General features: G+C 42.0%; 2 protein-coding genes across 4 annotated transcripts in view; one reads left to right on the forward strand and one right to left on the reverse strand.

Annotated features, from left to right (window-relative positions):
• The window catches only part of il1rapl1a (interleukin 1 receptor accessory protein-like 1a), a 202,297-nt gene extending 197,358 nt beyond the window's left edge, over nucleotides 1–4,939 (forward strand). For 2 of the 3 annotated variants that reach the window (XM_034110537.1, XM_034110538.1), the window contains exons 10-12: nucleotides 387–557; nucleotides 2,243–2,287; nucleotides 2,747–4,939. In XM_034110537.1, coding sequence (XP_033966428.1) covers nucleotides 387–557; nucleotides 2,243–2,287; nucleotides 2,747–3,468 — 938 coding nt within the window. In that variant the 3' untranslated portion in view covers nucleotides 3,469–4,939. The remainder of the gene's footprint in view (nucleotides 1–386; nucleotides 558–2,242; nucleotides 2,288–2,746) is intronic. The other variant, XM_034110539.1, reaches the window with a different exon arrangement.
• Nucleotides 4,940–11,236: 6,297 nt separating this feature from the next.
• On the reverse strand, nucleotides 11,237–13,009 carry nr0b1 (nuclear receptor subfamily 0, group B, member 1). The gene is made up of 2 exons (XM_034110540.1): nucleotides 12,212–13,009; nucleotides 11,237–11,880 (listed from the first exon to the last, which is right to left on the reverse strand). Exons 1-2 carry the CDS (start codon nucleotides 12,843–12,845, stop codon nucleotides 11,639–11,641), a joined length of 876 nt encoding a protein of 291 aa, XP_033966431.1. The 5' UTR covers nucleotides 12,846–13,009; the 3' UTR covers nucleotides 11,237–11,638.
• Nucleotides 13,010–15,302: the final 2,293 nt, after the last annotated feature.

The following is a 15,302-nucleotide window of genomic DNA, read 5'->3' on the forward strand; positions in this document are numbered from 1 at the left end:
ATTAAAGCAAGCGGTGGCTTTAATAAACTAAATGAGTGATGAATTATTTAATTTGATACAGGCTTCAAATTGTGCTACGCAGATGAGATTTCAAGCCCAAAGTTAATTTGTGAAGATGACTGGGTTACGTTTTTTTCTAATTGAAATTGCTTTGAAATTTGAGTCAAAGCTAAATTAAATTGCTTTAACACCTGCATGGATTATAAATGAGATAGTTTCAATAAAATAAGGGTGTAATGTTCAGGTCTCCACATCTCTCTCTAGAGTTTGTGATTACACGTCTTCGACTGTGCCGCGAGGAGTCCTGGAATATCGTGATTTCTGAGCTGGATGTCACTGTATTTAAAACACCTTTTTCATAATCCACTCCCTGTTTTTGTATACAGCAAACAAAGACTACGATGCGTACCTGTCCTACACCAAAGTGGACCCTGACCAGTGGAGTCAGGAGACCAGAGAGGAGGAGCGCTTCGCCCTGGAGATCCTCCCCGATGTCCTGGAGAAACATTACGGCTACAAACTCTTCATCCCAGATCGAGACCTCATTCCAACAGGAAGTAAGAGCTGCGACTATCTCTGTGTACATTCCTACACGACACATGGCTCCAATAGTTGGGAAGATATGCAAGGAATACTGGATTAAGTTCAGATTCTTGAGAAACCAAAATCTCGAAGCCATTTTACATGTTTCGGAAAAAAAAAAAAAGAGGTCTTGGTGTCACACCTCGACTTCTTGTATTGACTATCATTCTAGTATTGGCTGAAGGAGTCTTGATGCAAAGTGTAGATTATGACAGACAGTAGATTTTACTTTGATGAATATGAGTATAAATAGTGAAGTCAGATAGACTGGCATAAAGAGAGAGATTGTAGCTCGATCCGGATCCCTGCAGGAAGCTGAAATATAATCCAGCTAGAACACGAGTGAAATCGACCTTGGGGAATAAATAGCATAAACATTGGGAATGGATGCAGAGGCTGAGAAGGTCAGAAATGAATTATGCTGTGAGAAATAAATGTGGTGGAGGTATCAGAATAATGGCTGCCTGTTACTAGTTTGATATACTTTTCTTTTTAAAGGCTGATTCCTGATAAACTGGCTATGGATGGATTAAGCATAGGTGATAACATTGCAGATAGACATGACAGAAGGAGATGGCAGCTGGTGTGTGTTATGATATGCCTGGAAACAATTCCAGTAGAGAGAGTGTGGAGCAATGCTGTTAATGATGGCTTCTTGTGAGGTATTCCAGCTGTCGACATAGTTTAATATTGGTATAAATAATGGTAGGTCTGGTGTGTGTGAAATTGAATCACCCTCAAACAGACCAATGCCTGAATGGACGGATTGATCTGCGGTTCAGGACCCACTCCGAGTGTAGCTTTAGTCAAACGTTTTAGATTGATGCAAGTGAGTGATGAGGCAGGAAGTAGAGTAAGAAGGCATGATAATGGATAAGTTAACTTCATTAGTTTACAATACATGTTTGTCGTGTGTCTTCTGTTCTGTTTCTCACTGTCTCTGTCTTGTGTTTTAATGTGTTGTACTGTTTGTGCAGATTCAATTACATTAGCGCAAGTAATGAGTGGCATAGTATTCAAAATGTCCAGAAAAGAGAAGAACAACAAGTCAATATTAAGTCAAATACTATGGACAAGAATCTTTTTTGTATCGCCTCTCGATTAAAGTAGCGGATAAAAGTTTTTCACACTGGCTATTCCGATATTATGTCTGCCAAACAAATATTGTATATCGTGTGGCTGAGATATTAAACAAATTTATCTTCGTACTAGTTTATCCATGCATTAATAAATCTGTGTGAACATATCCTCTTGCGTGCTAATCCTGCTTAGTAGTCTGTCTGTGCCAGTGGTACACAGTGTGCTCTGCTTAGTAGTAATGCTGTGTGTTGTACTGTAGGCTTCATGTGGACCAAATAAAACGCAAACACATCTCACTTGGTCCAGATAGAATTTAACATCAGTGGGAAATGTGCGAAGGCTCGGAGCCCCGCCGGCCTCTTTCCTGTAATCAAAAGAAAATTGCCGCTAGCATCAGTGCCAACCAAACTCATTGTAGATGAATGTCCAATCAGTGAAACATGGTATGTGATTAATCATATGTGAAGTAAAGAAGGACGAGCGAGAGGAGATGCAGCTACTTTTACAACTTTGTTGAGCATGTTTCTGTGTCTGTACTGTGTTCTGCCTGTGACCTAAATGTTCAAATGTTTATGTTTAGGTCTCACCCATGAGCATTACCAGGATGAAACACGACTCTTTGGAGGTACTCGCCTTCAGTCTTTTCCTCTTGTATCAGCCGCTGTCATTGACCTGCCCCCGGGAAGTTTCAGAGAGTGGCGCTGTTGTGTGATCTGAAATATATATATTCAGTGCAGAGCTTAGCTTCATCTTCAGTATTGTAATATTACAATACTTAGAATAATACTTTAGATTGCACCAAAACAAACACCATGCTTTTAGATATGTATGTATGCATTCACATATATTGTACAGTAGTCCTTACATCTTCCTCTATGAACTTTATTTGATCAAATACTGGACAGTAGATTGTCAATGTCTTGTGTTTTGTGTCTAACGCTGTATGTTCATCCATCATTGTTAAGTGTTGTCCTCTTTTAATCATATCTTAAGCTAAAAGACATCCCGAATGTACGTTATTCAAATATGTATCCGCTCTTATTTCTTATTCATGTTCCTTTTCTTCCTCACCTCTTTCCCGCAGCCTACATAGAGGACGTGGCTCGCTGCGTGGACCAAAGCAAGCGCCTCATCATCGTCATGACGCCCAACTACGTGGTGCGGCGAGGCTGGAGCATCTTTGAGCTGGAGACGCGGCTGCGCAACATGCTGGCGACCGGAGAGATCAAAGTCATCCTGATCGAGTGCGCTGAGCTGCGCGGCATCATGAACTACCAGGAGGTGGAGGCCCTCAAACACACCATCAAAACCCTCACCGTCATCAAGTGGCGCGGCCCCAAGAGCAACAAGCTCAACTCCAAGTTCTGGAAGCAGCTGCAGTACGAGATGCCGTTCAGGCGCACAGAGCCCATGCTCAGCCACGAGCCGGCGCTGGACGTCAGCGAGCAGGGCCCCTTCGGAGAGCTGCAGACCGTCTCTGCTATCTCCATGGCGGCGGCCACCTCCACGGCCATGGCGACCGCCCACCCCGAGCTGCGATCCACTTTCCACAACACCTACCACACCACGATGAGGCAGAAACACTACTACCGCAGCTACGAGTATGACTTACCCCCAGGAGGGACCCTGCCACCTCTCTCCTCCATGGGGAACCAGCACACCTACTGCAACATCCCACTGACACTGCTGAACGGACAGAGGCCCCCGGGGAAGAGCCGGGAGCACAGCCTGGAGGAGGCGCACGCCAACAACGCCATGCTGCCCCTGCTGCCGAGAGAAACCAGCATCTCCAGCGTCATCTGGTAGTGGTGAGCGGGCGGCTGATGCAGGAGGAGCCAGGCGAGGAGAGGCTCAGTCTGGGAGGAACTCAGTGTATGGTCGTGATAATGGTGCAAGGTCTTTTGGATCCATCTGGTTCCAAGCGTTGGCAGCAAGCGATGGAGCTACATGACGTTTTTGAACAGTTTCCCCTTGTTCTTTTGCAAGTGGACAGCGCCTCTGTTACAAAGGATGTTTTCTATGTGGAACTACAGGAGGTATAATGAAAACACTGTTTCATCTAGGAGCAAGATACGGACTTGCAAGAACTTCACATTAAAGAACTTACACTCTATGGCAATTGTGCACACACTCGCATTCACACACACACACAAATGTGCATACACATAAACAAAAGGAAAACAGGGTCTTGTACATATATTTCGATTTATTTGTAGCATCAGTGTTTTCCTGTTTTTGTTTAATTCAATCATGTTTGTTGCCTTCTCTACTGTAGGACTTTGCTTTAACTTGTTATACAGATTTGTATATTTGTTATTGTTTTCCTCTTTTTAGTTTTTTTTTTTTAATCTTATCTCAACACGCTTGTTTGGAAAGCCAGTATGTCAGGTACCTGCGCTGTTATGTTTTGTTTGTTTTTAAATCTTTGTGTAGGTTAAGAGAACATTTTTAACACTTTTGGAAATTGCCTGGACATTTCAGGAGCTTCAATGAGCTGACACTTCTTTTTGTTTACCTGTAAAAGGTGTATCTAGTTTGAAAGGAAACTCTCTATTAAAAAATCATAGAATATGCAAAAAGAAGGAGGAGCTGGCAAAAATAAACCGTCCTGTGGGACCGAAACGGACGAGCGATTGGGGGGCGGGGCTAGTCCTCTCCAATCAGACGGACGGACAGACTGGCAGAACTCTCTCTGAAGCTTCATATTTTCTATTGAAACAAACAGCCTTGCTGTTTTAGAGTGATAGTGAAATGCCTCACCTTAAAAGGAAATCTGTAGATTATTTTAAAAAAGAAATCTATTTTTATAACAGAAAAGAGTTTGCTTGAGAAGTCATACTTATTTGCATTTCATCTACCACAGGAAGGGGATTTGTGTATTAGTGTTATGCTGGTTTTGTACACTTGCAATGTGGTTCCTGGTTTGTAAAGAGGTGGAGGTGGCTTTTGAGTCCCACATGAAAAAAAAATGTCCTCTACTGTTCTAGATTCAAAAGTAAAGCATTTTCAATGTTTTGGTTTGTAAAACATAATATTATTCCCATCCTGATAATTACTTTGGGTCCTATGGATAGTTCATGTTTAAGGAAAGAAAAGAATACATTTGTGTTTTGAAAGACTTTTTAAATATATTTGAAGGTGTGATTTTTGAGTATGCATAGCAAATAGATATGTATTCTATATATAATATAGATATTTATATAAATATATAAACACGATTTTCACTTGGAAAGAAATGTCTATCTTTATAGAAACACAATCATTATCAGTTGCCCTTACTTTCTCACTGCACATTAAAAACATTGATTTCCTTTTGGATGTTTTTTTTTGTGTCCAACTCTGACCATTTCTTTACAGAAATTCTTAACATCTGCATCATGTACTTACTCTCTAAAAATCCACAATAATAGTCAGATTAATGGCATATTCATCGCTCTTCGTTACTCATTTTGTGACAGTCTGTATTAATCAAATCAAGGGCCTCGTTTTTTAGTATCTCTACGTGTTTCCTCTCAGTGTTTCCAAACTAAGCTGCTGTGAACAGATACTCATTTGATTTGGCTGAATACTGCTGAAGCATCATATCAGTAACATCACTTACAGTTAGAAGCACTTCAGGAAGGGATATTTGAATGGCTTTCATTAACAGGAAGAATGATTACTGCAAGCTGACAAATTAATAGATTACTGTTATAAGGCAGACTATAAATATAATTTCACTTCAATTCCAAAACCCCAAACATACCCTACAGGGAGATAGTCACATGTGCTTTACAAACAATAACTACTGAGATATTTAGTTTATAAAAAAGAAGACATAGTATGCTAATTTACAGGTTGATATTTGGATGTTGTGCCCTTACTGTGACATGTTTGCATGCATTAATGTTCAAAAAGCTCGTCTGAAACCAGAGCCCAGTCTGCTCTGATTGGTTAGCTGGTCGGCTCTGTTGTGATTGGCCAACCACTTAGAGATATCCCTGTCTTCCACTGATTCTCATGTTGCATAATAAAACACTCATCGACAACAAACAGGATCATTAACAGAATGTCAATGCACAGTGTAAATGAGAAAGTTACACCATTAGACAGCATCGTACGTCAGAATCTGCATCCAGTTTATTGCCAAGTAGGTTGACACATTTGACAAATGGTTTGGGGGTTAGCTTTGGTTTGAATATAATTAAAATACATACCAAAAAAGGGAAGTACAATTAGGGCACCACTTTACAATAAGACTACCCTTATAAAGGATTCATAAAGGGTTTATAATTAGGTTATGAATTAGGTTGTAAACACTTTATTAATCATTAAGAGCTATTTATAAAACAGTTCCAACATAATTGTCATGCATCAACACAGGCTCACTATTTGGCAAGATGACTAAGCCTTATATTGGCACTAGCTTCCTTCGTCTTCTTCATCAGCCAGCATCCTTGGTATCTGTTGTTCACCGAGTTGAATCTCCCCCCATCCATCTTGATGTTTCTTGGCATCTCTTTATGACCATTTATTTACGAGTTACTAACATTTATAAGTGCCAAATGGGAGCCTTATTGTAAAGTGTAAAACACATTCCCATGTATTAATGAGTTACTACCTTTTCTAATAAGGCTTAGCAGTACAGATACATGTGGGCTCACTATTTGGCAAGCAACCGGTCACAGTTGCCCTGTTTATCTCATGTCTTATAAAAGCTTATTAATGATTTATAAAGTGTTCACAACCTAATTAATAAGTAAATTACGAACTATTCGTAAACCCTGTATAAGGGTAGTCTTATTGTAAAGTGGTACCTAAAAGAGTTACCATTGAACAATAAGGTGCACAATTGACAGAGGGATGTGTGGTAACAGTATTGAATATGAGGAATGCCTTACACGATGTGCAGTGCACAGTGTTTACAGTTCAGAGCATAGTATTCAGAGTTCATGGAACACACAGTTTAGTGTGGGCTGATTTGGAGGTCTCTCACCATGTAATCACCATTTCTCTGGTTCAACACTGGCGGGGGAGTTTTGCTGCATCGTATCCCCATTGCTCACTCCGTGTTTACTGTATATCGCTCTTGTCAGATAGAGGGAGAAATGGCAAAGATAAACCTTTAAATAAGTGCTGATAAAATAAAAATGTTGGCTTAGAGCCAAGGAGTCTCATTTGATGCCTGACTTAAACACAGCGGCGGTGCAGTGCTGCCAAACAGTGCCCTCTCCTGGGGATGCACTCTACCTACAAGGGGTGTTTGTAATTGAATGCTGGTAAACACAGACACAGATTCACTGATTCTCTGTCAATCCCAGGAGAGAACACAGAAAAAGAGAAACTGGGGCAGAGGAAAGATACGGGGACAGAGTTAAAATAAGAGGAGGGGAGAAAGTGTGTAGAAGAGTTTGTCAGAATACAAGGCTATGGGCTATTTTTGTGTTGGTGCAAAAGTATTAAAATGAACTGTAAACCTCTAATGGGTTGAGACTATGCAAACACAAAGAAAAAACATGTATGACTTTCAATGAAAACTCAAATGAATCAAAACTGCTGGAATTAGCTTTGGCCTCATTATGATGCCAGCAGTTTGAAAGCATGCACACATGCAAACACATATGTTTAGCACAACAGAGCTGGTGACTGTTGCATGTTGGCAGCCTCTTCCAGACAGCTGGAGTTTTATCACCAGACACAGGATTAAGAGACTCTTTATTAACGAGAGCAATTAAGGACTTAATTAGAGACAAAAAAGGGAACATCTAGAGGAGATAGACATATTTGAATAGTGGAAGTAACATATTACAATCGTGTTGCTGTAACAGAGCTGTTTTCTGTATACTTTAAAAAAAGATGTTTCAGTAATTGTATTTACATTTAAGTATTTGTAATCCAAATTATTCTACTAGGCATTTGTATAAAAGCAAGGAGCCAAATCAGCTGCTGCAACAGAGAAGAAGATGCTGGTGTGTTTACAGCTGCAGGATTACAGAGATGCAAAAAGGTGACACTGGAAAGTAAAAGGGTATGTTTACATGTCGATATGTATCAGATAATGAACAATAGTAGCTATAATAATGGAGTCAGTCTATAATAAATAAGGTAATTGTGTATTGAGGTGAAAAGGGCTAAATGTATTTTAATTATTCACTGGTCAATCAAACGCACCCTCACCTCTGGGTTCACTGACGGGTCTGACTAAATAATAATGGCGGATCTTCCGGCGGGGATTTCTTGGTTCACTGAGGAACTTTTAATCTTCAAATGTGGCTGCAAGTCATTTTTTCAGTTAAACATTTTTTAAAACTTTGAGGAGCACGGTGGGACAGAGTGGTCATGAGAATACACGAGCAGAAAAGTGTAACCTGGAGCAGATTGAAGAGGATCTCACCGAGCAAAAACACCTGAAGCAGGTGAGTGGGCCAACAAAAAATATTAGTGGGTTTAACTCGGTTTAACTCTGGCAATGAATTCAACGTTAGTACGCAATGTCGCGGGTTTTGTTTGTGTATTGATGGTGTGTTGGTTTGTTTGTTTGTGTGCGTGGTTAAAAAAGGTTCAGTATCTCTTAGCGTTGTTATGTTTCGTCTTCTGTTTCTTTGGAGTTTAATGTAATCTGTGTTGTCTGCCTTGGTGATGATGTATTCTGCTGTTATTTCAGAAGTGTCTCGTTGTTTAATGTGGTTTAATTATGCTTGTTTCACCTCATCTCGTCATATTTGAGCGTCGTTTTTTTCTCGTTTTTGTGTCATTTGACCACTTCTGGGTAATTCTAAAAAGTATGCAGTACACTAAAACAGCTGTGTAATTGTTAGTCAGTTGTATGCACTGCTTCAAAGTGCCTGCAGTAACATGTTGTTGGTTTGAAAATAGGGGCTCTGTGGTATGATGTGAACTCACCTTATGTGTAGTCCATCTTATTATAATTGTTCCCTTTACCTATCCTGCTACTTCTCAACTGACCTATCTATATAGTAACTACTTGTAGCTATTGAGTAAAACTTCTTGAAATTAACCTTTCCTAGAATAAAATAAAGTAACATGTATTCCCATCCCTGGTCTAAGTCTAAGGCCCTTTCTCATTTCATCAAATCCCCCTCCTCGACTCCTCGACTCCTCTGTCCTCCGGTAGTGACCCGGAAATGAATTTTAGCGCGCCATGTTGAAGGACATCCCATTTCTCTAAATGCACGTCGAGGACCGAGCATCGAGCATCGAGGAGGCTCTCTGGAGGAGCTCTAACCGAGGATACACTGATGGGTCCTCCATGGTCCTCCACGGCTCCTTCGCGGATGCATTTCCGGGAACAGAGATGTTTCAAAGAGTCGTGACGCACGGCCGGACTTATCTCAGCCAATGACAGCTCTGCATGCATCCCCTGGATATTATTTTAGAAACTGCTTTCATCGCGACGCGATGTTTACAGAGAGAACAGCTGTGAGGTCCTTGCAGAAAGCAGAGCAGTGTGTATAATATATATCGCTCAGTATAACAGGCCTACTCTCTTTATTTGCTTTAGTTTAGTAGTAGATATCTACAAACAAAGAGTCGATATTTTTCTAAAACCATTCAGTGCTTCACAATAAAATACACAACGGCTGTAGCCTGTTTTAGGAGCTGTATGTGCGTGCGTGCGTGCGTGCGTGCGTGTGTGTGTGCGTGTGGTACAGTGTGTAGGTGTGTGTGGTACAGTGTGTGCGTAGATGCAGCGGACAGACAGGTCTGTTGGTTTGGTGTCCTCTGCTTACTTTTAATACTTGTAAATACAACTTTTGGCCCGTAATTTATTTTCTTCATTGTAGCGACCAAAGGGGAGTGGGGGGGGATATATCCAGTCTCTGATAGTGTTACGAGTTATGAGAGTGCTCTGTTTGATTCTGAAATTGTATTTATTTATATAAATATATACACATATATATGTGTGTGTGCGTGTCCGCATCTGTAGCCTGGTATTGTCTCATTATACCGCATTGTGAATGAATCAAAGTAAATATATAAGTGGTCATGAACACATCTGTCCATCAGACAGAGTCTGCTGTGCCTTCTGTCATCATTAATGGACGTCTCTTTAAAATGACCGCTCAGAGGAGAGGAGTTCTCATTTCTCTAACCGCCTGCTGCTTCCCCTCCTCTCTCCTCGGTTCCCCTCCTCGGCTCCTCCGCTCGCATCTCCTGTGGGCGGGACTAAGTATCGAGGATAGGAGTCGAGGAGGGGAGTCGAGGAGGGGAGTTCGAGAAATGAGAAAGGGCCTAAGTCAGTGGTATGTGTCTGCCCAGGGTTGGATGTTTGTGCTTCTGTGTTATTGTTGTCTTTCCCTGCAATGCCTCATCATACCACCGGGAGGGGTTTGAGAGTTATCAGTGAGGGTCTCTCTTGGAAAATAGGTTATTGTCTTGAACTACTTCCTCCCCTATGTCATTTCATTGTGATTGCATGTGGCTTTTTTGAACCAAATATAAAAACTCACTTGTTGGCACCGTGGAGAAGGATTGCTTCAGAAAAGAGAATCACTGCGATGCATGGGAGTATCTGAAGTGTTTTATTAATAATCACCACTGAGGCAAAGTATTTGCCCCTCTAAGGCACACTGGGAAACCCTACTGCTCTTGTCAACATCGTTTCATTGAGTTGTTGATGAACTCCCAATTTGTTTTATGGAAAAAATACTTGGAAATCCATTTGTCTTCATCAAGTATTTAATTATATTTTTGAATAATGAATACAGAACAACAGCATTCTTTACTCGGGTTGCCAAACGTGGGAGTTCATAATAAATGTGAGCAGTGACTAAGTAATGGGAGCTGGAAGTAATATTCAGGTGTCCTGGGACTCATTAAATATTTAGACCATACTTTTCTGTACTGCACTGTAACAGCAGAAAGTCTTTGCACTCTTGTTGTACGTCACTTAATCATCACTTCAATCCCTATAGCTAATGGAACATAATACTGTATGATGTTGCTATAGGCCGACACGATCCATCTTCGCCTCTGTGTGCAGTCTCTGGATTATTTGTCTTGGCCAAATACAATCTTAGCGAGTCCATCCTTTCTCTACTTTTTGCCGAGGGCATTTTAGTCTGTGTCCACATAATTCCTCACTGTAATGGTCAGAGTTGGAGAAACAGTTAGAACATTACCTGAGGCACTTTTACTACACCATTTCTCCACCTATAGTCGGTGTGTGTTTTGGGGTGGGGAGAGATGATGCATGTGCACAGCAGAGCGTCTCCAGGTGGTATTCTGTTGCACTCTTGTGGTCTAACATGGCATTTCAGCTGAATTTAGAAGTTGCATTGCCACTGTTGAACTGCACTTTACCTATTATACTCGGCAATGAAAGGCAGTGTGAGTAACCAAATTGTAGCTAAGTCTGAAACAACAGTTGTCGTCACATCATCATTATCTTCTGTGAAGAGGAGCCGACATGAATCCGTGTGACTCAGATGACTGGTACAATCATTGCCGACATGCTGCAATATGTTATCTCATAAGATTCTGTCTATGGCCGAGTTCAGCTCTTATCCCAGTGAAGAGTGTGTCAGAAATGATAACGCTGATATCACACCAACAAAAGAAGAGTTAAAGGAAGTTCAGAGAGTATTTTTTTATTATAATAGAAAAATAGTTTATATAAAAACAAATAAGTTATGAATTCCAGCAGCTGCTTAATATTTTTCCTCTTTACCACATATTTTTCAACACACTCTTTCTTTCTCTCATGCGCACACACACACACACACACACACACACACACACACACACACACACACACACACACACACACACACACACACACACACACACACACACACACACTCTCTCTCTCTCTCTCTCTTGCCCGTTGGCCATGTCACAGTCCTTCAAGATCTCCTACATACATAGTTCAGTCAATTATCTTTTATCCTTTTCATCAGCTTCCTTCAGCTCCTATAGAAAGAGCTTTGGGGTCATTCAGTCCACCTGACAGCAGACTCTGATGAACTCACTCCACCTACTTCCCGTAGAACATCTCCATCAGCACCTCCTCGATGCTGACGGTGCCAATGACGGGTCTGAAGAAGAGTTGCGCCACCACCGCCGGGCTGATGGCCCTCAGCATGGACAGAGCTATGAGCAGTTTGGCAAACCGCGTCGTGTCCTCGCGGTGGATCAGCCTCACGTGCTCGTTCAAAGCCTGGTGCGCCTCGCGACGCAGAGACTGGATGTAGTGCAGGTAGCGCAGACCCTCCACATCTGAGGGGGAGAAAGAAAGTCAGGGATAAGAGATTAAATTGAGATGACTGGAAATAAAAGTTCAGTCCGGTTTCCAAGCACGCGTAAATCAGCAATGTGTTCCCCTCATATGCCAAAATGGTAACAATTTAGAGATGGATTATTAAAATAAAGTATTCTATCTCTTTTTAATGAAACAGCTAAATATAGCATTCTTTATAAAACATGCCCAATTAAATTGACAAATAAAAGACGTAAAGGCTTGTCAAAATATGATAAACCCAGTCTCAGATGAGGTCTATAATGAAACTCCTCTCTTGCTACCTGAGTAGAATAACATGTGTGAACCTACCTGGGTTGAACAGCACAGCTCCTTTCAGATACGCGTACTCCTTGGTACTGATGTCTACACTCCAGCACTTCTTCAGGAAGGCTTTGATGGCTTCGATATCCACCACAGAGACCCCGGCCGCCCCCCTGCTCTGTCCGGCCAGCAGCTCGCTCTGTCGGTCGGGCAACCCGGTGAGGATCCGCTGCAGCATGCTGGGCTCCACCGTCTCCGAGGTCTCAAAGTCCACCCGGTCCTGAGCCAGCCCCAGCACCAGCAGAGGAGCCCAGCCGCTCCGGATCAGCATCAGCTGGTCGTCCTCCGGCAGCTCACGAAAGCAGGGGACGTTTTTCACGAACCGCAGCGTCTTCACCAGAACCGCCGAGGCTGCTTTGCAGGTGACCTGCGGGGCGCGGAGGACACCCCTGCGCCGGGTGGATCCGCAGGAGCACGCCTGCTGCCGGAGCTCCTGCAGAGAGGCAGGGCCGGCGGTGGAGGAGCTCTTCTGGAGCAAGTGTTGCAATGCGTGTTGGGGTTGGTGTTGATGCTGTCGCTCCTCGGCGGTGGCCAGACTGTCACTCTTTAAAATGCTGTAGAGGATGCTGTTGTTGTTCCGACCGCTGGCTCCCCGGCAGCGGCAGCTCTCCAGCGCGGCCATGAGAGCTCAGCATGGGCCGGAGCTCCGCGCGTCCTCTCTCTGAAGCTCCGGAGGTCAGTGGAGAGGTAGCGCTGTTTTCGTAGCCCCTGATAGCCCCGAGTGAAGGGCAGCACGTTTATATTAGCTCCTGTCTGTCCCAGCGCTGAGAGCTGCTTCAGACTCTCTGCATATTCCGCCTCCCCAGGCTCAGGCACCTCCTTTTACTCCTCCTCCTCTTCCTGTCTAACTCTCTTTCCCACACACAATTTAAAACACATATATATATATATATATATATATACTTTTTAGGGCTCTCACATATTCAGGACATTTTTCTTTTTTTGCAAGAAAGACCTTCAGACACAAATCTTAAGCACTTTATCTTCTTTGCTCACATGGAAAGGCTAAGAAAAGTTTAAATAAAACTGAAAATATGTGACACACAGCAAGAAAAGAAAGAATAAAAAGCAGTTTTCAAAAAGCATATATATTCTTAATACGAGAGAGTAGGAGAAAAGCAAAAAAGGAGACAGACAAGGAATCTGAGCCCAGTTCTATTCCCAGCATTACCTTGACTGTCTGGCACTGCTGTTTATCAGGCAGGAGCCGGCAAAAAATATAGGCCAGCGACGGATCTGAAGGCTTAATTATTTTAGGGACAATTTATATGATTTTCTTTGAGAAAGAAGTAGGAAGTGCTGAGCTGTGAAGGCCAGCCTCCAACCTTGACTCGGACACACTGATATTGATTTAACCGTGAAAACAGGAGCTGGTGAATTATGATGTCATGACTCAATGCTCTCCTTGCCTCTGTCACTGAAGGAGGATGGGGGGGAGAAAGAGGAGGGGTGGGGGGGTCGTTTGAAGGAAGGGAGGAGTGGAGGTCAAGTGAATGAGAGACTGAGAAAGACAGGTCGGGATAAAGCAGATGAATTAGAGGTTTATCTTAATTGCTCCTTAGAGGGATCACAGGTTAGGGTTGGCTGCCACCTGAGAGAGGCAGGGGGAGAAAAGGGGCTCTGGGGAAATCAGAAGTGATTACGTGGGAGTAAATCCAGAAAAAAACAAGTTGTCAGAATGAGAACAACTGTCTGTGAATAATGCAAAAGTTCTGAGTATATTCTAAAGCAAGCCATTGGGTGGCGAGCAGTTCTGGTTTAAAATTACACCGCATATGTCACAGAAGAGTCTTCATAGAAGGTCATCTTTGGTGTGGAGAGAGGACGACATTGAGCGTATGGCCACATTCATGGACTCACCCCTTGCATCGAAGGACACGGCTTTGAATGGAGACGGGAAGAAAAACTGTTGCAGTAGTGCTCCAACATTGTTCAGAGGCCGAATGTCTTTGTATTGATTTAGCTGAGAGAGAAAACAGATTTTTCACATGTTTATATCAAGGGCACCGTGCGATAAACAGCCTTCACCCAGCTTACATTATGTCTTGTTGCAAAAGCACAAAGTTGAATAGACAGCCACAGCGCTTTGTCTTGCTCTCAGGTCCTTTTTCTTTCTTTCGTATTTTGTTTATTCATTCATCCAATTTGTGCAAGATGTACTTGTAACAAGTGTTCTCCACCATCTTCCCTCAGAACGATTGAATTATGTCTTGAACATTTTTATTTTATTTAACCTCAACGGATATGTGCAGCCATGTGGTTTAGACAGACATTATTTACCATTATGTGTGGATGAAAAAGTGCCCAAATATGTCATGTATGGCTACATTTTGGGAAATAATGCACATGACATAAAGAATATTTACATTTGATGATTTGCAAGGTTCTTTATTGCTATATTGTTTTAATGTTCCAGCTTTCAAGTGCCTCACTTGAAAGAAGGAAAAGAAAATGAAGATAAAAGATCTGCATGAGTTCCCACCATCAAGAGTGTCATTTGTCACTGAAATCTACTTTATCTGGTAATCCTTCAAATGTCAGTCTGGTTGGATTTGGCGCCTCCCATGGATAAAGGGGCAACAACAAGTGCAGATTATAAAGCAAACCCATAACCTTGACCAAAAAAATAGCAACTGTTGCATGTATCTTGAACTCGCTAATACTCATTTTCTAATATTGTTTTAATAAAGAAGACGGTAAAAGTTATAACACAACGATCTGATGTTGTGCACGGTATGCATGTCATTTTCCACACATGATATTAAGACAGTCATACCAATTGTGCTGGATTACATTGTGCACATCATCATTGTCTGTCATGATGTCTTATTTGTACGTATGCAAGTACAGCATGTGGAATAGCAGATTCTGTCATTTTTCAGTCAACTTATTTGAAGTATATTTCTCAGTGGCAATTTTTTTAAACATGAACAATATCATTCATTTAAAGAGGCCCTATTATGCTTTCTGGGGTTTGTGTTGTATAGGGTTGTGTTCATGTGAATAGGCGCATTCATGCAAACTCTTTAGTTCGCATGAACTAAGTACAGATCGCGTTCACACCGGAAAAAGTCCCTGG

Source organism: Pseudochaenichthys georgianus, chromosome 21 (genome assembly GCF_902827115.2).
Source record: "Pseudochaenichthys georgianus chromosome 21, fPseGeo1.2, whole genome shotgun sequence".
Lineage (NCBI taxonomy): Eukaryota > Metazoa > Chordata > Actinopteri > Perciformes > Channichthyidae > Pseudochaenichthys > Pseudochaenichthys georgianus.

Coding starts and splice junctions, on each gene's coding strand:
- nr0b1 (XM_034110540.1), bottom strand. CDS start 12,845: ATGGCCGCGCTGGAGAGCTGCCGCTGCCGGGGAGCCAGCGGTCGGAAC. Junction 11,881..12,211: donor AGCTGTGCTGTTCAACCCAG/GTAGGTTCACAC, acceptor TCTCCCCCTCAG/ATGTGGAGGGTCTGCGCTAC.